The following is a 21,637-nucleotide window of genomic DNA, read 5'->3' as shown; positions in this document are numbered from 1 at the left end:
ATTTCTGTTCCCTGCCGGCTCCATTTGCAAACTTGTCACACATGTGCGGATCGGCATGCAGGTGTAAAGGGGTCGAAATGAGCCCTTCACGTTTTTAGGGAACTTTATGATTGATTTGTAGCACTTCATTGTTGCTTCCCCACTCAGCACCCAAAGCGAATTAATTAATTACCGGGCAATTGAAAACAATATACTCACCTGACTATAAATACACGTGGATTGTAGTTTTTTTTTTTTTTTTTTTTTGAGAATGGCACTCTACCGTTTGTCTTGTCTATGCGTGTAGGCGAGAGGGGACCCGAGACGGAAATAAATAGTAAACTCTGGGCTTGTTGGTGCCGCTGCGGTGATGATAATAATAATAATAATAATAATGTAATTGGGAATAATGTTTATCGATGTCTCCTCTTCTGCACGCACTAGCGTTTTGTGTTCTGTGTTTTATGTGTGTTTTTAAATCGGAAGTTTTAATTTCTGATCCTTTTAATGTGATTTAAAACAAAACCTTTGTTTGTTTTTCTTGCACAAAGCATCTACGTGCTTTTGTAATGATCTGTTACTAACTCTTAACTCTGTGCAATAAAACATTATTATAATTGATAATGACTGGATCCTGGTTGCTCTGTTCCCTTCGAGGTGGTTCACAGGTTCCAAACCGGTGGGGAGTTTATAAGTTTGACATTGAAATTTAGGGTTAGGGTTATTCACAAATTGACATACTTTATTAAGCCATTTTACCAAAGGCAGTGGAGAAATGTAGGATATTATTGTTAAATTCTCATCGAAAAAAAAGTACTGCTAACGTACCTGACACACACATATTAATTTTGCTCCATAAAATATTTATTATTATTAGTAGTAGTCGTAGAAGTATTTATATATAAGTTCATTTTTCATAAAACAAAAAATATAATAATAATAATAATCGCGACAAAGAATCTTGTGTATATGGTGTTTGAAATAGCACAATATCGTTTTGTGCTTGAAGGCCCATATATATATATATATATATATAGTATATATATATATATATATATATATATATATATATATATATATAACACACATTATCATGCCAAAAGCAGATCTTGCATAACTATTTTGCAACCCCAGACATGAGTATTTGACTCACCGGCTGTTACGTGCCCGCGCTCAAGCACTTCTCAATTTTATTTTGTGAAGGCGTGTTCACTGTGCGCGCTCACGTCATATAATGACATCATCAATCTGTCTGTGCAATTTCAAGCCTCTTTTCGTAGTGGAAATTTTTCTTCTTCCATTCCTTCGGCACCGCCCCTTTAATACTCTCACACGAGCTTGTGCGGCAGGCTTCATTCGCATAGACACGCCCTTCATTATGACTCCGCCACGCCCCTCCCTGCATTTCAACAGCCGCAGTCTGCTCGCGGCTCCACTTGCTTTACCTTTCCCAGCCTGGCCCCGCCCACTTGATCCACCCCGCCTATAAAAGCACGCCGCGGCCCCTTTCCTTCTACTGTTGTTCGCTAGGGAAGAGACCGGGAGCATCTGCAGTAGCAGCGAGAGGCCGGATGGTGAAATCTAACCTCCAACGGATTTTAAATAGCCACTGCTTTGTCAGAGAGAAGGAAGGAAATAAAAACAACATGCCTCTTATTAGTATGGCCAGTAGCAACTCACGTAATGAAAGGTAAGGATGCGACGGTGAGTCGCTGGGGTAGGGAAAGGGGGTGGGTGAGAATTCGCCCTCCCCCCGCATTAGCCCCAGCGGGGGTGGGCTCATGTTGGGATAAATAGAAATCCTAGGCCCGTGGTTGAGCTTTTGGGCCTGTTGTGTATAAGATTTTTACTGAATGTCATCTAGACGTGCGCAAGTTTAACTAGACTGATAGAGGCGTAAGGCTTGCTTATGAAACATGTTGAATTTTAAAGCTGAGAGATATTGAAATATTCAGCAAAGTAGCTGAGAACGTATTTGTCTAAATACGGGTCACGTTTCAATCAAATACTGCCAAAAGATTGATCTCATCGCATAGCTCCTTCTGTTCGTTTGTATGTGCCCCGTAGGGATTATAATACGATGTTATTGCAGAACATTTAAATAAAGGCATCATACGGTATATATTGAATGCAGTGGTATTACTAGCAATGGTTGTGTACATCACACCGATCTGTAATGTGAATAACAAAGCCTGTTAATTTATTTGTGACTACAAATAATTCGTTTTGTAGGTATTGTTGCTGAACTGTGGTGCGTGGGGGAGCACGTAAACGAAATTTCTAGAGCCCTACCGAGCACAGCTACGGCACCGCACGATATCGAATGGAAATTCCCCACAACCAGAGCGGGTTGTAGTTCATTAGCTAACATTCCTGCCCAGTAGAAGTACCATGTAACCAATCGCAATGCGTTCATGTTAATTAAGATTAACTCCGACACGTTTTCTTTACACCTGTGCAAGCGACGCAAATAACAAGATTTGCACAGCTTGTATGAGGCATGCAGTTTATATCGCCTTGCAATTGAATTCGTGTGTGTGTGTCTCTGACCTAAAACCGCTTTACAGGGGGGAGCGGTTCAGTAATTCAACAAACGGACCTGAAAACTGCATTCTGAAGAAGCGGCATTATTTTTTTTCTTAATCTCTTGAGAATTACGAGTAGTTTTGAGGGTAGTGTTGCGGTACCGAGTTGAAAGACGTCATTGTTTGTCGTTTGCCACACAACCCCCTATCCATGCGGGAATATCCTAGTGACGTCATTGATTCGTGGGAATTCTTCCATACACCAACCAAGAATCACATGTTACAAAATACTTTTTAAACAATCTTTGTATTCGAGGTTATTGGCAAGTGTCTTTGCAGCCGCACAGAATTCAACTGATACAGCTACACACTAAATGTTGTATATTGAATATACTGTGTTAATGAGGCAGAAATTGCTGCCTGGTGTCGGAGTTAAATGGCACGTTTGTGTTTTTAATGGTTTTTCCATTCCTTCAGTGTAAAGCAGCACTTAATTTGGATTAACTCATGCTACATTACAGTAAAATAATCCCAAGTACCCCAATTCAGCGTCTCTAAAGAAAGGACAAATGCGCTTCTGTACACCAGAATGTGTTTTTCACAGCTGGTTCATGCATTGGTTGGTTTAAGTTTAATTCATAATTTGATTTTATAGGAACACGATCAAATATTGGTTTTGGCCCGGCACCACTTGATTTGTAATTCATTTCTGCCATGTGTTTTGGGGGGGGGGGATGTAGGCCGGGGATGTGGTTTGGACGTTGGATCCCTGTGTAAGACGAAGCAAGGTTTGGATCAGTGCCCGTTGGTGTGTGTTTATACACACGTAGACGCTAGATTTAGTTATGAACTGTAGGCTGCCCATTAACCTAACCTTGAACTCTGAGCTGAAAGTTGTGTTTTTAGTTGTCTTTCAACCACATGACTTGAGTTCTGCTTTTTGATATACCCTCCAGAACAGCAGTCTAATCCAACTAGTGTCCAATTTTAAGATGTACTGGATTAACAATTAAACTGGGTTATTTAAAATATGACGGTGGAAACTTCATCCAGGGACAGTATCTTCTTGCTGCAGTCTTGCTGTGCTGGATAAATTAGTGTTGATTAGGAAACAGTTTTGCAGAGTACAGTAACATCTTGGCTGGGTGTCCAGTATGTTGTCCAGGACTGTGTAACCGGGATGCTTATCCCACCCCCTCTAAACACCCTTATCTTGGTCTCTAACCCTGCTTCCTGTTGGCATCTGAGGGCTTTTGTGTTATTGGTTGACATTGCTGGCATCTTGCTGTCTGTCAAGCTGTTGTGTTTTAATTTATCTTTGAGGATTACAGTTAATTGTCATCAGAATTGAGGGCTGCTGGTTAGAGGTGTTTTTAAAGGTTAAATTGGCTGCCTTCGTGTTTTTGTTGCGAATGGCTGCCGGCTAGTTTTTGGAGAGATAAGCAGAGTGACTGTGAAATTGTGCTAGCCTGCCTGCTGCACGTGCCAGGCTTGGTGTGTTGCATCACTGCAGAGTCTGCTATGGATCTGGTGCAGGGGAGGGGCCATGCTGCCTGGCCCATCCAGTGCTGTGTTGTCAGGCAGCAGGCTGTGACAGTTGAGCAAAGCCTGTCGCTGTAGTTCTGTTCACCCCCTTTGTAACTTAATCTATTTTGTTTTTGCCTGAGCTGTTGTAGTCCTATGTTTTGATGGAGTCTTATTTCCATCCGTTATGCATGGGTTCTAGTTTTAATATTGTATGTTGGTTAATATTTCACCATCTGTGGGTCAGTGCTGTAAGATGCAACCCAACCTGAAACCTAGCTTGTTAACCCTACAATGGTAGACTGTTCCCCTACAGTTATATGGCTCCAGGTGGGGATGGCTGTCCATTTGCAGGCTGGCAAGAGGCAGCTGCACACACACTACTTCACACCTATCCTCCATATTTAGCATATTAATTTCAACTTTCGGGGGGGAAATGCGTCTCAATTGCGACTGACTGGTAACCGCAGCACAAATCAAATTTTTTGAAGCATCCTCTGTCTTGGACTGAAGCAGTTTTCATGACTTGAATACCCACATGCCAACATGAACTAGCCCTCCTGTTCTGAGTTTGTTTCCCTTGGCATGGGGTCACCTAATTCAAAACATTAGGGGGGGAACATAATGCCAGTTATTGTGCATAGGTTTGAGTTCAGAAGCTTCCTTCAAATGGTCTTGGGGCTGGAAATAAGACTACTATTGCATAGCAGTTAAACCCATTCCAGGTTTTACTACTATCTTCATTAGTTGCAGTGTGTAGGTAGCAGGCTTAGGTGTGCCTTAAATCCCTAGTAAAACCAGGAGTGAAGCAAAGTGCTATGCAATGGGAGTCATATTTTTACTTCCATCCCTGGCCACTTCGCACACTGTGCAATTTATGTCATTTTTAATCTGGGACAGTTCTTTGCAATAAACTGTTTTTCACAGTCTTGCAGAGTCAAAGTTCAGTCATGCTCACACTCTATGAAAGCTGGTGTGTTGAAGTTGCTTTTCTCCAGGATTCTTTATTTGGGTTGTAACCCTTAAATATGTCTGCAGCCCCCCTCCTTGCTCATCACTGCCCTCTCACTAAATCCTACTCTGCTCACTTTCTAATCGGAGTGCCTCATTGAGCAGAGATCAGTTCTCTTGGTCAATTGGTAGCTGTAACCTTGGAATTCCTTTCCACATGTCTTGTAGTATTGGTTTTTAGGGATGGCTTGCTCTTTCCTCAAACTATTATATAACGCACATGTTTCATGGTATCCAAGTTATATAATGTAATTTTAAACGGCATATTTGTGAAATTCAGATTCACTATAGTATGTATGAAATGTGTGTTTTATACTATGTGGTATGAACTGCGACCCCTTGACTTGCTTTCTCTCTCTCTGCAGTTCCAGGGCTTCCCTGAATTGCTGTAGTAACCTGCATCCCGGGCCTCAGTGGTGCTCCTGATGCCCCTCACCCACCCCTGAAGATCCCAGGTGGGCGAGGGAACAGTCAACGGGATCACAATCTTTCAGCTAGTACAGTTTACTTGGTAAGCTGGTACGCTTGCTCTCTCCCTTTTCATGCAATATCTGTGATTTTGGTATTTTAATGTTCTGCTTAATGCTGGGATAGAAGTTAAGGCTCCTGTTGCGTAGCAGTTTCACTCCATTCCACATGAATACAAGCTTGATTAGTCTGTGTCGGCAACAAGGGCTGGTGTGTCTAGTTCGAATCTGCTATGCCATGGGAGTCGTGCTTCCATCCCTGCAACTGTTGGCGTAATTATTTAATGTGTTCTACCAAAAACATGTAATGGTTTACCTGTTTTGTCCCCTGTATTGTTTTGCTCAGGATAATCAACTGATCGTGACTGAAGAGCCTTCTTCTAGCAGCAGGACTAGAATTCTCCAGATCCAGTCCAGGCTCGCTAACTCTAGAAAGGCCAGCTGGAGAGCAGTGCTCAATAACAGCAATGTCTATATTGAAATCCCAGGGGGGGTGCTCCCAGAGGGCAGCAAGGACAGGTAAGGGGGGGGGGGGCTGGTGACTATGCAATACAGTATGTATTGATATTCAGGTGATGGGATCCCTGTATGATGCATAATAAGATTGAATGTTGGACTATTTAAACTCTTCCCCCCCCCCCCCCCCCCCCCCCCCCCCCGATACAGACCACTACAATACGATAGCTTTGTACTGAAACGGCAATTTTAAAGGGCTGGCTGTAACTTGTTCTCTCCCTCACAGCTTTGCCCTCCTGCTAGAGTTTGCAGAGGAGCACCTACAAGTGGACAATGTTTTCATCTGCTTCCACAAGAACCAGGATGATCGAGGTAAGGCATATGGCTTAGCTGGTGTATTGATTCCTCTGACTTCAACTCACTAAATGTGTTCAATATGTAATTTGAATATTTTACTCTAAAACCCATGGTGTGATACTGCAGGGTTGAATGGGATTAAGTTTAATCCTAGTTTAGCTTCTAAATGACTCTGATCTTGGTTCTTTGAAATGTAGCTGTTTTGAGACAAGCTTTTAAAGTTTTCACGTCAATCTTTTTTTGAAGTTGCAGATGTTTTAGAAGCTGCTGCTACAAATTTGTGAAGGGGTGTTTATTTATTTGTACAATCCCCTTGTTGCAGCGGCACTGCTTCGTACCTTCAGCTTTCTGGGCTTTGAGATTGTGAGACCGGGCCACCCCCTCGTCCCCAAACGACCAGACATGTTCTTCATGGCCTACGCAATCGAGAGAGACTCTTCGGATGAAGAGTAACGGACACCTTGCTGAATCTTTCATTCTTTCCTCCCTGATCTTGTAAATGTATGAACCATTAGAAATTGTTAGCATCTTTTATTTTTCTGTTCAACAGGGTTTACATGTGGTTTGTTCTGCTGCATTAGGGCTTGGTGATTCTTGATTTTTTTTCCTTCTGTTTATCTGCACTGTGCAAATACTTGTGTGCTTGCATGCCTAGCTGCTCTAGTGGTGACTTGAGGATTTTAAAATTTAACAAAAAAGGATGTTTAATGTCATCTTTCTGAATTAAGATTTACAACCTGCGTGTTTTGTGATGTGTGCACAATAAATTGCTCACCCTAAAGTTCAGCTGTGCATTTACTTGGTTTGCATATGTATTTTTTGAAATGCTTACGATTGGAGTTTAATTTGCATTAAAATTACTTGTACTGTGTGAATTCTGGTTTTAAAACTAAATAACTTTGCAGTAAAATAAACAGGCTGGGGATGGCTGGCTGTGAGGTGGTAGATGGCTACAGTGACGCCATCGGCATCTGTGCACCTGTAATACGCAGTGCAGAGACCAGCCCTTCAGCAGTGCTCCATACATCTAAAGTTGTTTTTAAATACAAGGCTGGTGTTTCCTGGTCTGGGATCACTGGAAAAGCTCAATTAGGCTTATGTATCAGTCCATGATCTACACCCCCTAACCTTTCTACACTATGTGCAACGCAGCACTCTGTTTCTAGCTAAAGCTGCTTGCAACCTCCTTTTTGATTCAGTTCCCTTCTCTTCTGGAGTGTGATTGATTTGTTTATATATAAACAATACTACAATTAGTTGTTTGCAGCCAAATCGTACCCATTTTAAGAGTTCAGTTAAACTGAACACGGTACATCTCCAATCTGTCACAGATCTGCTAATTCAGGCGTCATGGATAATGTCCTATATTCGGTTGATTAAGCTGTTCTCTGTTAAATTGGGCAGGTCTGCCCTCTTGCTTATCTGCACCAGGCATCAAAATGATCTGGAGGAAAATAGCGACATGAACAATGTTAACTATTCTGCCTCTGTTGCCAGACCTGCGGGATATCCTGTTGGTCTAGTAATTAAACAAATCTTGGAGCCAGCTCTGCACGCAAACATTTAACAGCTGACTCAAATAGTTTCCTGCTTTGCAAGTATCCTTACAAAAACAAGAGAGGTGTGTTCTGCTGCTCGGACCCGCACACCACTTGCTTGCAGAGATTACTAGGGAAGCTGGACACAAGTTCTATCTTCAGTGATAATATTTCAAAAAATGAAGTAACCAAGGGATTCCCAAGGACTCAAGTGAACCAGCGACAACAGCAGGAACACTGTGTTCCCAATGGCTTGGCGGGGAGGAGAGGGCTCCAACCTCTGTTGTTACTGCCCAGAAGCAGAATCAAGAAAAGTCAGCATCGGCAGAGTGATAGAAAATGCAATGCTGCCTGGATTATTTGCGTTGGTATTGTGACCTATACATAGGGGTCAGAAAGTATTGCGAGACCTGTGTGTATCAGGGATGTTTTCTCGTTCACTTTTTCTTTTGCTGTTGTTGCAGTGCATCTGTCAGCAATGTGCAGTTTGATCAGAGACACTTTTAAGTGTGTACATTTTAGGAGCGAAAATTGCATCTGGAGTCGGGTTTTTCAGTTTTGAAATGGTTACTCAAATTGATTTTATTTCTCAGGCCAGTATTCTGATACTGCTGTCTTTATTGCCCTCTTGTGGACAGAGTGTGTATACCAGGAAAGACAAACTGGAACTTCGTGCAGCGGTGCAATACTCAATAATAATAGCTTTAATACACATTTACTTTATTTAAACAACAATACATACAAAAGCGATATCATTGAAAAAAAAAATGAAAACAATGTAATCTTTAAACCAAGCCATCATCCATTTACTATCAGGCATACATTTTGCAGCTCAGCAACCTCTACCTTGCGGATTACCACAGTGGATCTTGTCAGGAAGCATCAAAGACATAAGATAAGATAAGGCAGCAAAAAAACTTTGAGTTTTCCCTTTGCTTGGTGACAGACATATCCAATATCTTGAAGCTTAAACAGGTAAACTTTGGAGGTTAACCCTTTCAAGCATAGGGACCTCATAGGGGGTTGGATTAAAAAAACAACTCTTCTAGCCTTTATATAGGGACACATGGAAGACACAAATGCAGGGTAGCCTCCTACGAGGATACCATTTTCACCCCCATACACAGCACTGAACAAAATTTGTAAAATTGAAAAAATATATTTCTGATGTGTTTTTTTTTTTTTTGTTTCTATATAAATATTTCATGCATGAAAGGCTTAAACAGGAACCCAAGCCCTGCTAGAAGGGAGGACAGAAGAGCTGCAGCAGCCTGGCTGCCTGGAAGACGCTCTGGGGCGTGGCGAAGGAAAAGTACTGCAGGCACAGCCTCTCCTCCAGCCCCGGGGCCGCTCTGACTCCGGGTTCGTGCTCGACCGCTGCCTCCGCCAGCTTGAGCAGCAGCAGACAGCGTTTCAGCTCCAGCCAGTTGAGGGTCAGGAAGGGGGTGAGCTGGTTGTCCTGGAAGAGCTCTGCACGGGGGCCCCAGAGCAGGGCCTGCAGGACGTTCCGGGCCTCCTCGACAGAGACTCTGGCTCTGGGTTCGGGCTCCAGCAGGAGCTGGGCAAGCTTGGAGAGGCCCGGGGAGTAAGGGGACAGGTGGGGGATGGGGGGCAGGTTGCGTTCGGGTCTGTACTCCCTCCCTCTCAGCTCCGGGGCACTCAGGAGCGGGTTGGGGAGATGCAGGCACTCGTAGATCAAAATCCCCAGCTGGAATTCGTCTGCCTTCTTGAACTGGGAGCTGCTGCTCATCTCTGGAGCCAGCCTGCCCTGGTCTGAGTCCTGGGCAGGGCTGGGAGTTCTCTGCTTGGCGTGGCTAAAGTTACTGATCAGCAGTCTGGGGGTCCCCGGGCGGCCTCTCTTGGGGAGCTCCGTGCCGGGGTCCCCCTTTTCTTCCCAGACCAGCAGGAGGTTCTCCAGCCGGAGGGCGCAGTGTGTGGTTTTGTTGCTCTTGAGGTGCTGCAGGCCCTCACAGAGCTGCAGGAGCAGCAGACACACCACTTGCTCGTAACGATGGGGCTGGGAAGTGTGCAACTCGGCACAGGCTTGCACATAATCAGCCAGTGTCTCATCAGGAACCTCCCCTACTATTGTGACCTCACAGCCCCGGGAGTGTCTGTTGGTAGTGTCCATCTCTGGCAGCTCACCAGAGCCCTCTGCTGGTGAATTCAGTGTCATTGCAGCCATGGGGGGTGGATTATCATTGCTGCTGACCCCTGGTGTGGGTTGCAGGCACTGCGCCCTCGCTCCTGGTGCGTTGCTGCCCCCTGTCTTTGGCTCCAGAGATAACATGGCCATTTCTTCTCCTTCCACTACAGCAAGGCCTTGTGGGAAGTGCTCACAGACACGTTGGATGTTGGCGTGGGGGGGCAAGTCCCTCTGTATAGCCAATCCACTCTCTCTGCCCACTTTATACACCTGCAGATAGAAGGAGGGGGATGTCTTGAGTGTTTTGCTTTTGGGAACGGGAATTTAGCCGGGACACCCCCTCATCAAAAGGACAGGCCCTCCAGCAACACAGCGTTATTATTGCGCTGGTTGAGTGAAACCATCACAAAAGTAAGGAGAAATCACACTGAAATTTTGGATGATAAAAAACATGTTCCCGCTTTATAAGGACGGCCTTCATACCACAAACTGATTATAATGCAATATAGCCTATTTGCCATTACACAAAGTAGAACAGTGCTCTCTACTGGACTATGAGCACACTACATACACTGCACCACCTGGTTCTCTTTGGAGGTCTCCTATCCAGGTACTGACCAGTCCTGGCGCTGCTGAAGACATGGGAGCTGTCCACACAGCAACTCACAGGGAGGGCACTGCAGGATGCTGCATGCAGCACCAAGGCAGATGTACAGGCTATAGTCTAGCAGCAATCAGGCAGCAAGAGGAATAAGACACATCAACACTGTGCCTCTCATCTCAGAGCAGGGATGGAGATAAGACTCCCGTTGCACAGCTATTAAATCCGGTCCTGATTTTACTAGCTCACTAAGACACACCTGAGCTTGATACTGATACACACTGTGGCTAATCAAGCTCATTGTAAAACCTGGAACGGGTGAAGCTGCTGTGCAATAGGAGTTTTATTTCCATTCCTGCAGAGCCATATAAGGTAAACACTAGTAAATAGGCTGCTAGAAAGCCACACAAGTTTCATAACAGTTTTAACAGCCCTTCCTGTTCTGGCGGTTGTGTGCTTGGTTTGTTAGGAAACTCAACGGATTTTCAAGCCATGGTTGGTGGCGGGGGCGGGGGGGCTGAGCTGATTTGTTGAGACTCTCCACAGATTTGCATGTGCTTGTGTAACTATGTCTGTTTTCTTATTAATAGAAGTATGCATAATAATCAACAGTATTTTAGATTTGCAAATGATTCATTGTGGCAAAGTGCCTGCCCCCGTGTGTATTTTGTGTTGTGTGTTAATGTTGGTGTATAATCATTGGTACACAGAATATAAACAGGTCTGTGTAACACGAGTGTTTAAAATGTATATTTGTATTTAGGCACGAGGATTGCACAGCACTTCACATGCAAGTAAAATGTAATAATATGTGAGCACGGGGAATTGCACTTTATTAATTCATGTGCAGTTGTACTGCGACTCCAATTGAATGATTGATTAGCAATCGAGTCTCGGTACAGCTGCACGTGAATTAATAAAGTGCAATCCAACAGGATATTTGGTGTTATGTTAAGTAGAAGCAGTTCGCAGTCGCCCTGCCTTAGTTTCAGAGTATCTGTTACTCTTGCACAACACACGTCAGTCAACAGGGTTGCAGCTGGTTGGCAGGAAAGAAGATGTTGAAGAGTAGAGGGCAATTTCACATGCCAAGGAAGTGCAACACTATTGAAAGCAGGGCTTGCAACCAAACATGAACTTTCCACCTCATATTAGGCTCTCAAATAAAAATACATGTTTATTGAAGCATATAAAACTGCACATTTGGGCAACAACAAATGATTTACAGCAAGACTAGAGCTGTGGATTGTACTGCACATTTTTTCTCACTAAGACCCCTTACTAAATATCTTGACATCCCTGAATAGACATCGTTTCCTCTTTAAAAATTGTATTTAGTAAGTAGTGAGGAAAAATGGGTGCAAACACTTTAATGCATAAAATAATTCACATCTTTAAAAAAAAAAAAAAAAACGATTACAAGAAAAACGACTCTTACCTTGGCAGCAAACAGCTTGCCGGGGTACGCCGAGGAGCGGACAGTGTAGTACAGAGCGTCCCCAGCCTGGCAGCGAGGCCCGTCTCCACAGAGCTGGTAATCCTGTGAGGCCCCCTGCAGCCCCGCCTCCCCCAGCCTCTCCGCTATCCCGCGCAGACACAGCAGGATGCGCTCCTGCAGCCCCCTGGTCACCTGCTCCAGGTTGTGCAGATCTCTGAAGAAGCTCCTGAGCTCCCCATCCGGGGTGTGGAAACTCAGCCCAACCAGGGGGGCTGCGGGGGGGTCGTCGAGGACCTGAGGGGGGTCCCGGAGAGCGCTGGAGTGCAGGGGGCTGCAGGGGGAGCTGAAACAGCCATGTGTGAAGAACCCCTCGCTCCTCTGCGGGGGTTCCACCAGGTGGTACAGGGGGTTGTTGAGGGAGAGCCCAGTGGAGGAGGGGGGTTTGGTGCAGTGAGAGGGGAGCATGAACATCAGCGGGAGGGAATGGGTTCGGATGAGTTTTTTGGGCAGGGGAGGTGGCTGGTTTCGCCGCTCCGGGACTCTGTCTGTCGACAGACCACGCTCCTTCATCCAGGGCTTGTGTGGAAGATGGCTGGAGCAGGGCTGACCTGCACACAGACACACAGACACACAGACAGATTAGTGGACAGGCATTCTGCATAAAAAACACAAATGTGACCCAAATTAAAAAAAGCAAACCCACACAGTAGCACAGCAGGCTTTCGCCTCACGAGCTACAATTGAAACACCGCTGCAGCCGCAGCGCCTGAACAACCCCCATCATTGCATTGAGAAAGGGTTGTAGACAACTCTGCTTTCAGTAATTCAGCTGTGTATGCGACTGTCGGTTCACTGGGGTTTGCAAATCCTCTCTGTGCTTTACCTGGGCTGACTGAGCTTGAGCGTGCTCTTGCTGTGCGTTTACCTTGCTCTGCCCGAGTCAGTTATTCTAAGAGTAGACTGTGGGTAGAACTATTTTTTGATGCAGACCTGCAGACTGATAACTGGGCTTGTATGTTCTCTCAGTGTCTGCTGGTGTTGCTATCTCTGGTCAGGGTGCAATGTGTTCCACTGCTTTACCAAAGTAACCCAAAACACGACTTTAAATTTAGCAGAGTAGGCAGAAACGGAAGCTGGGTAAAGTAATTTAACAGATGCATGTCACGAAAGTTTGCCACTGTAGTTTTTGCGCAATTATTTTGCAGTTGTACAGCTATGGCCAAAAATTTTGCATCACCCTATAGAATTAACCAATTTGGCTCAGAAAGTTGAATGAAACCTTTTGAATCATGTTACGCTGACATATTTAGTTACAAACCACTTTGCAGTTTTCTATACTTAACGAAAAACTGAAAACAATTGAAAAATGTGACATTTTGAACCCTAACTGTACTACCATTACAGCTTCCAGTAGACTTTTGCGATATCATTTTGATTACATGATCTAAATTATATGTTGTTTTTAAAATTATGTCTCAATCCTAAAATTGTAGGTGATGCAAAAGCTGTACTGTGCCTGTTCCCATGCACATATGAAATATTCACTATGCTTCGCCATGCTCCCTAGTTTACATAGCATTTCATTTGCACTTGCCTCTATTTTGTTTTGCATGCCTGTGTGAAGTGAAACCCCCCCCCCTCCCTGCTGCTTGTGGGTGGATGGCAAGGATGCTTCTACCAAGGGGGAACTGTGTGCAGTGACATAAAGGTTATGCAAACCAACGAGGTCTAGAGTTTCTTCAAGTAGGGTTATAAAGAGGATTCGAAATATGTAAATACAATAGAAAAATAACAAGGAGCACTGGACTGGTTTGTTCCCTTAATGTAATTAATAAAATATATTGTTTGTGCTTTGGTGAGATTTTAGCTTTTGGGGTGTCCTTGCAACTTTCCCTGATACAGAATTGACCATGCATGCATGCATGCATGCATGCATGCACGCACGCACGCACACACACACACACACCACCCCCCTCAGAATAATGCCCAGTCCACATTCTGAGCTCTGCGTGAAAGTTTCCAGGAAGAGATTAGATCAAGAAATGAAGAAAAAGGCAGAATTACAGCAAGACTCCTTACAGCATTGCAGCTTGACAAATTATAAAAAAGTGAGATACAATCTGCATGACTGTCAAAAACGAAACGGCACTTATTGTACATTAGAAAATTCTCTTCTTCTTCTTCTTCTTCTTCTTCTTCTTCTTCTTCTTCTTCTTCTTCTTCTTCTTCTCTCTCCTCCTCCACCTGCAGTAACTTCTGATCAAGTTCATGGAATGCAATGTACTTTTGCATGCAGAGGGATAACCTGGGCATGTGTGGTTTGTTGGAGAGTTAATGTCTTGAAGTGTTTATGTCTTAATGTACAGGGTGATTAGAAAGCACATTTACCGTTTGTGAGATCTGGTGCGTTGATGTGGTAAACACACTTTCTAATCACTTAAATAGCCCCAGGGAAAAGGTGCACCTTTACTTGATTTATTGTCAAGATTCCAGATTCAGCAGCACAGCACATTTAAGGCAGTAGATGGCTCTGTGGCGCTGATCTACTCGCTCACACTGTGCAAGGAGTCCTGCTTTGATTACTGTGACAAAGAATGATGAAAGATGGGAAAGCACAGGAAAGCACAGGAACGGAAACAATGAAACCCTTCTGTGCAAATGTACCATCTTGTAAAGAGCAGAGTCATAGGAAGGCTTATCACTGTGGGCCTGTTTACATACAAATGCTGCAGTGTTGTAAAACCAGAAGGAAAGAAGCGATTATGAAATATTTGGATTTTACACACCAACATTCTGAGCTGCTAACTGTAAAAGATTTGCCAGGCTGTTGTCTAGAGTTGAACCAGCATCTTCTCTTCACAGAAGGCCACAGGGGTAAATGCACATGAACCTTTTTGCACTTCCTCAACTAAAACGCACCAGAGAAAGCATTTTTACCTTCCCTCAGTTTTGTAGCAAACCTACCAATAAACTCTTATCAGTGTGTTGCGGTTTGTGATTTCTGTCTGTTGTTAGTTTAAGCTTTGAATAGCAATCTAAGCAACTTTTTTTTTTTAAAAGAAGCAACAGGTTGCAACCCTGCAACTAACTGATACTGCATCTTTAATAAGAAGTTTGATAAACAAAAGCAAGGTTAATAATATCATAGCATTACTATTTATCTTAGCCCCCCTATTAAAACAATCACAAGACTTTCTTATACTATGCCTCACAGACCATGCTTTCCAAATGAAATGTGCATTGATTATTATCTTTAGCACAGCTTGCACCTACCAATGTTTGTGTATGTGATCCTGGCAGAGGCCAGGAGATCTGTGGACTCTGTTTCCTCCGGCAGCGAGGCTGGGATGCTGGTGGCGCTGGTCGGTCCAGTCTGGGGGGAAACCAGGCCAGGGCTTCTGGGCTCTGGGTCTGGTCCAAAGCTGGAGCCGGTGCTGGAGCTGCTCATGGTGCCAGCAGAGTAGCGCTGCCTGCACGACAGACAGACAGACACGCTGAGAACGAGACTGAGAGGCTAACGTCAGTGTGTGTGTCTGGTTATATTTCTGTGAGGTTCTCCCTTGCTGCACTGGTCTCTCTCTCTTGCTCTCTCACACACACACACACACACACACCACGTTGTTAAACGCTGATTCGCAGCACCAGGGGCAAAGAGTCTATGAAAAGAGTTAATCTCAAACCGACATGCGAGTCTGCGGTTTCAACACGGCCTGAGAAAAACATTTACCTTCCTCTCGACACTGAACTATGTGTACACTGAGAGGGGGAGGGAGCGGGGAGAGAGAGAAAAGGTACAGTAGGTTGAAGAGGAGAGAGAGGGTAAAGGAAGAGAGAACGATAGAGATGGAGTGCAAGGGAGGGTAAGAGAGAGGGAGAGGGGAAGTCAGGGCTGTGAAGTTTAAGCAGTTTGATTGCTCAAGGATTTCTCCATCCTGAGTTTAAATTTCAGTATCATCGCCTTGCCCAAGCACCCCCAGATCGGCTCGTTGATCAGGGCCAGATACTGGGCAGCAGTAAGAGGAAGCAGGGAGACTCCACCAGAGAGACCTGCTTTCATAGCGGAGATCCTGGGCTTTCCAACACATTGCTTTTTCATTTGAATAGCCTGACCTCACCCTGAATCAAATCCTCTAAAAGTTTACCATTTGCACACTTTCAGTTTATCAAGCTGTGCTTCACCATGCAAGTGCATGACAGGTTTTTTTAATGTGCTGTATAGTGCATCAGCGCACTATAATTTACTGCTCCTCAAAAGTAGGTAAAGTTTGAATTTATTAAGGGTAGAGCGGCTGAAAGAGAAAGGAATGAGACTAAGAGAGAGAGAAATAAGAGTGTGAGAGTCAGAAAGAAAGACAGTGACTAAGTAGAGGTGAGAAAGAGAGAGGGGGCCAGTGGGAGAGTCTTACCTCCGCAGCTTGGCAGGCAGTGGGGGAGGCAGGCTCCCACACTCCTTTATGGTCCTCAACTCCCAATCTGCAGTCTTCATCATCTCACATGAGGGACAGCTGTCTGCCTGTGTCTCCTACCCCCCCCTCTTTCTCCTCCACCTGTCTACTTTCTCCCACTTTCTCTCTTTCTCTGACTCAGCAGCTTGTCCCTGTCACCTGCAACAGAGAACCTTTCTCCCCGAGTGTCACGATGAAACTACTCTCACCTTCTCTCTCTCTCCCTCTATTTGATCCTCTCACACAGTTCCTCTTTCAGTGCAGTTCAATTCAATAATGCTTTATTACCATGACCATGAAGCATACCAAAGCTATTAGGTACAAAATATACTATAAGGGTTATACAATTACAGATGAACATCTTATCTCTCTCTGTCTCTCTCTGACTCAACGCAGTGTCACCTGCAGCAGTCTCTCTCTCTCTCCCTCCCTCGTTCTGTTTATCTGTCTTCATCTCTGAGGGTAAGGGGTGGGTGCAGTCAGGCAGCACAGCAGTAGCAGATGTGTCTGATCGTCTGTTCTCAGAACCCACCGCTAGCTTACAGCTGCAAAAACTCCACTTTAGAGGGGGTGCCCTTATGAAATATAAAGGAACTTCTAGAACACTAAATGAATGAATATAGAAATGTGTAGAAAAAAATTTGTAGAAATCTGTATCAGGAGATTATACAGCATGCTGTGAAATGTTTGCTGGCAAGAAATATTCACTACTTCCGCTTTTATTAAAAATCTGCACAATTAGCATACTTCCTCAATTCAGTTTACATGCTGTATACGATCAGTAAACACTTGTTGCTGTAAATATGTCCATAGTGAAATATCTGCAAAATTAGTTGGCCGCAGATATTTCTTGTTTTACTGTCCAGTACAGGTTTGTGTTCATGGTTCTCTGTTATGCACTTTTAAGTTCTTTCTCACTAGCTTATAATTCTGTAAATGCTGCATCTCCCTGTTGTAAATTAGTTTCAGTCAGGATGGGTAAGACATCAGAGCTAATGGACTCTGTTAAAGGTGGCTGGCAGGTGTACACTTTTAATGGGCAGGTCCATTGGTTTTATTTTGGAAAGTGCATTGTTACAGCTGCAGTTCTTGCAAATGGTGCCTAGATGACGCTGGTGTGCTGCAGTCTGTTTTTCTTTTACTGTGGGACCCAGTGATATTGTTCATTGTATACTCCAGCATTATATGCAATGATTCTGGTTCCCTGGAAAGCTGCTAGAATCCCACCACTGTTCTGAAACTCTGGACACACCTGATACTTTGCACATCTCTGTTTGAGTGCAGGTGTGTGATGGTTTATGTTATTTCTTTGTTGTCTAATAGATGAGATTCAAAGAACGAAACAGGAGCCAGTATAGGTGTAACATGCTTTTTATAAATAAAAACAAATAGGTGTTCTTTTTTTACAAGATAAAGTATAAAACACACAAAAGAAAAAATTAAATAAAACTATTTTATTATCCAACCAAAAATCAGAGGAGGCTGGCTATGGATTGGGTGATATGGGAGGTGAGCTTAAGATTTGCCTTCTCCCAGTTTACCTGTTCCAGTACGATCCCAGTCCTTATACTGGGCTTTAGTGGAACATTCCCATCTCGGCTAAAAGTGATACCACGTTCATATTACATTTATCAATGGCAACAACACTGTGTTCTAAATCCATTGTGATGTCATTGCTGGTATCAGTACCAGTACTGGATGTTGATTGGTTCTAAGAGACACAGAGACCGCCTGCCCACACTCTGCTGACCTATCCACAGCCAGCTAGAGCCAGAACGCTGAGAGGGATTAGTAAGCAAATTAGCCCAACCTCTGCTTGGAAATAACAGTCAGAAAGCATGCATGGAACAAGGGTCTCTCTGCAGAGGAGTGACACTGGATGCTGAGGAGCAGTGGATGTCAGCCCCTTTGAACTCAGGGTTGAAAGAGTAGTCTGATGTATAGAGCCATCACTGTAGCTACAAACCAATTAACAACTCTCAGGTAGGGGTAGATTGGGGCTGTCTTGCTGTATGTGCACTGGAAAGCAATGCGGGTTAAAATAATAGAAAGCTAGCCCTGGCTCAAGGAGATCTTTACAAGGATCTTACACTTTTGCTAAGCTTGATCACACTTTGAATGATTTTACTATGGGAAGCTTTTACAAAGATGGTTGCAAAGAGAGACTCTACCGTACTTAGTTCCACGGCTGAAACAAAATCCCGAATTTGAAGAACAGGGTTGACAGCCACTGCCACCCTTGTTATTCTGACACGGTGAAACCAATCTGGGGGTCGAGGAGTTACCAAAAGGGATCTTCTCATTTTAATCAGCCTTTGCTGCTGAGCGCTAGAGGCAGCCTGTCTTTCCAGGGCTCTGACTCTGCTGTCTGCCTCAGATCTTTCAAGGGTGTTTCTGACTCCCTGCTCAGGGGTGTCTTGGAAGAAACGTACCAGCAAAAAATCTATTTTTAGGTCTCACAAACACGCCATTTCATTTTCACTTGCACAAACAGCTCGGGCAAAGACAAACTTAAATAATAATAATAAAAAAAATAAAAAAAGATGTATATTACATTAAAAAAGTGAAATAAAAACGGTATTTCTGTGGGCGGTTGAGCTTTAAACAGGGTCTGAGAAGCTAGACTGGGATAACTAAAGCTGAGTCTTCACCTATGTTAAGCTGAGCTTGTGTGACGCGCTGCAGGTATGGATTTTAAGTGCTCTTTAACTGAGCACTGAGTTGTGTGGCTGGATGATTAAGCAGAGCACAGATCTACCTTCCAAACTCAACTGACAGATCCACATGGTTGGTGAAGACATACACCGAGCATTATCCCTGTCTAGCGTGCCAGTCATCCACAGCCTGGTCTGGATTTTGAATCGGACAGTAATTAAGCAGAAAAAGACAAGAAAGAAAAAGAGATAAACACTTATACAGATCTCCCACTGTTCATTTGGACAGTATTTTTGGCAGTTTTCCTATGCTTTAATTATAATTTTTTTTTTATATATAACTTCCTGCTAGAGCCTCCTGCGACAGAGATCACCAAGCAAAAAAGCAGAATTTAAACAATATAATGTGGCTAATTTCACTTCCCCTTTAAGGTGTTTTTCCTTTACCTTTGATTCCACAGGATTTTTTTTCATCTGTTTAGCACCTGAATATTCTAAACTTCACTTTCGAAGTAGTACTGCACGCGGCAGGCGTTTGCACAAAAAACACCCATGAATGTTGTGGCGAAAACCACTTCCCCTTTAAAGGAGGGGTCTGATTCTATGAAGGACGGCCCATTTTGTAATGGCATTTAAAAAGAGGATTTTCTCTTAAAGGGGAAGTTGGTTCTGAACTCTGCAGGCCTGTGATCTCCTCATCCAGGGAAGGTGCTAGATGGAAGTGTGAGATAATGCATGCAAAGGTCTGACAGCCTTGTTTTTGACATTCCAGTCAGTCACTTCAGTCAGACAGGTAGCACCTGCTTGTCACTTTTCATCAGGTGGTGAGCCTCTAACTCCTGTCTGTTTGTCTCACTCCCTCACAGCCAAGGCCCTGAACAGTCGGTGGAAAGCCTGGGCTGTATCTTCAGTTGAACATGAGCCCCTATTCCATAATCGCTACTGTCTTAACCCGCCCCTCTGCAGTTTTGGTGCGTTTACTATGTTTGGAGCTGATTCTACACTGAAAGACTGGAGTAAAAGGTCAGGGAGAGGCTCGGTGGTTAGAGCAGAGGGCTGGGAGCCAGTGAGCCAGGGGTGTGCATATAATTCAGAATGGACTTTCCCTTTAAAAGAAACATATCCTCTTTTGAAAAAAAAAAAGAAGCAATGCCTTTACAAAGCTGGCCATCCTTTATAGATCCAGGTAATAATAGCGTGAGTACATCAGGTGCTGAGTAAAAATCTCCCGTTAGAATCAAAGGTAAAGAATAACACCTTAAAGGGAAAGTGTTTTTTTTTCTGTTTTGCACACCCCTGCTTAGTCACTGCACCCCCCCCCCCCATATTCACTCCAGTTAATTAGTTATTTAGCAAAATTTGAGAATACAAAGAAAAGATGGACCTCAATGCGGGTCTCCAGTAAGCTTCTACAAATAAACACACAGAGTCAGGGGAAGATTGCATTATTTTGTGTTATATAAGAATAAACAAATATAAATCTTTAGTCTAGTAGACAAGCATTTCAACAAGAGGTCTTACTCTGTGAGGCCACATGAGGTTAATGGCTTATACTAATAATAATAATAATAATATGCAATACGGTGCATCCTTATCTCCATAATCCAAACATTCAATCCTAAATTCTGCAGAGGTATTATGAAACTTAACTGGAAGATTAAAAAAAAAAAAAAAACACAGAGCTGTTCTCGAATCACCTTTCCACCCCTGGACGCATTAGCAAAGGTGCATCACAAACTAACCATTAAGCAGACAATGTTGCATTTGTCTATGACAGCATATGAATGCATTAGAAATCGATTGTGATGTTCAAACCACTCTGCCGCCTACTCCCAGTCAAGCCATGAAAGACCTTGTTGAAACACCTGCCTAACTGGCTTTCTCCAGTTCCTCCCCCTCTGAACTCGATGATGAAAATCCCAGCTAGTTTTGTTGAGCTGGTGACCAGCAACAGTGAAATACTGGTTTCTAACTGGTTACCATATCCCCCTACAGACCCAGCATTATTATCTTACACTACTTTTCAAAATCACACACAAGAGTCATATTCTATATTTAACATGTACTTTTATGTCCACGTTTGTGGACCGTTGACTGAGGGATTTAACCCCCTGCACAGGTGAACAGCTCGTAGCTTATTTAAGGGCACAGTCAACAGTCACCTCAATGACAACAGTAAAAGGGGCTTTAACATTTTCTCAAACCAGCAAAAACCAGTACAGAGACCAGTTGAAAACTTGCACTACCACCTCTGACCAGTATGAACGAATGCTGCTCACCAGTGATGTGGAATAAAGCTGAGTCTTCACCTATGTTAAGCTGAGCTTGTGTGACGCGCTGCAGGTATGGATTCTGGGGCTGAGAGCTCTTTAACTGAGCACGGAGTTGTGTGGCTGGATGATTAAGTAGAGCACAGATCTACCTTCCAAACTCAACTGACAGATCCACATGATCGGTGAAGACATATACCGAGCATTATCCCTGTCTAGCGTTTTT

The 21,637-nt window shown here is 43.8% G+C and overlaps 2 protein-coding genes across 2 annotated transcripts; one reads left to right on the top strand and one right to left on the bottom strand.

Moving 5' to 3' along the window:
• The first annotated feature begins 1,486 nt into the window (after positions 1-1,486).
• LOC121301535 (ornithine decarboxylase antizyme 1-like) lies at positions 1,487-7,100 on the top strand. The gene is given in 6 exon segments (XM_041231020.1): positions 1,487-1,669; positions 5,405-5,462; positions 5,464-5,550; positions 5,853-6,025; positions 6,249-6,334; positions 6,642-7,100. Coding segments are annotated over 6 exon segments (654 nt in total). The 5' UTR covers positions 1,487-1,550; the 3' UTR covers positions 6,773-7,100.
• Positions 7,101-8,293: 1,193 nt separating this feature from the next.
• LOC121301245 (inactive tyrosine-protein kinase PEAK1-like) lies at positions 8,294-16,854 on the bottom strand. The gene is made up of 4 exons (XM_041230408.1): positions 16,449-16,854; positions 15,316-15,512; positions 12,043-12,650; positions 8,294-10,273 (listed from the first exon to the last, which is right to left on the bottom strand). The coding sequence occupies exons 1-4, from the start codon at positions 16,529-16,531 to the stop codon at positions 9,098-9,100; spliced, it is 2,064 nt and encodes a 687-aa protein (XP_041086342.1). The 5' UTR covers positions 16,532-16,854; the 3' UTR covers positions 8,294-9,097.
• Positions 16,855-21,637: the final 4,783 nt, after the last annotated feature.

Source organism: Polyodon spathula, chromosome 27 (assembly GCF_017654505.1).
Source record: "Polyodon spathula isolate WHYD16114869_AA chromosome 27, ASM1765450v1, whole genome shotgun sequence".
NCBI lineage: Eukaryota > Metazoa > Chordata > Actinopteri > Acipenseriformes > Polyodontidae > Polyodon > Polyodon spathula.
Note: the sequence above shows the minus strand (reverse complement) of the source record. Positions and strands in the feature narration are given on the sequence as shown.

What these genes read in the sequence shown, in the direction of transcription:
- LOC121301245 (XM_041230408.1), bottom strand. Translation starts at nt 16,531, where the DNA reads ATGATGAAGACTGCAGATTGGGAGTTGAGGACCATAAAGGAGTGTGGG. An exon ending in CTGCCTGCCAAGCTGCGGAG is followed by an intron (nt 15,513 to 16,448) that starts GTAAGACTCTCC and finishes TCTGTCGTGCAG; the next exon opens with GCAGCGCTACTCTGCTGGCA. An exon ending in GATCACATACACAAACATTG is followed by an intron (nt 12,651 to 15,315) that starts GTAGGTGCAAGC and finishes GTCTGTGTGCAG; the next exon opens with GTCAGCCCTGCTCCAGCCAT.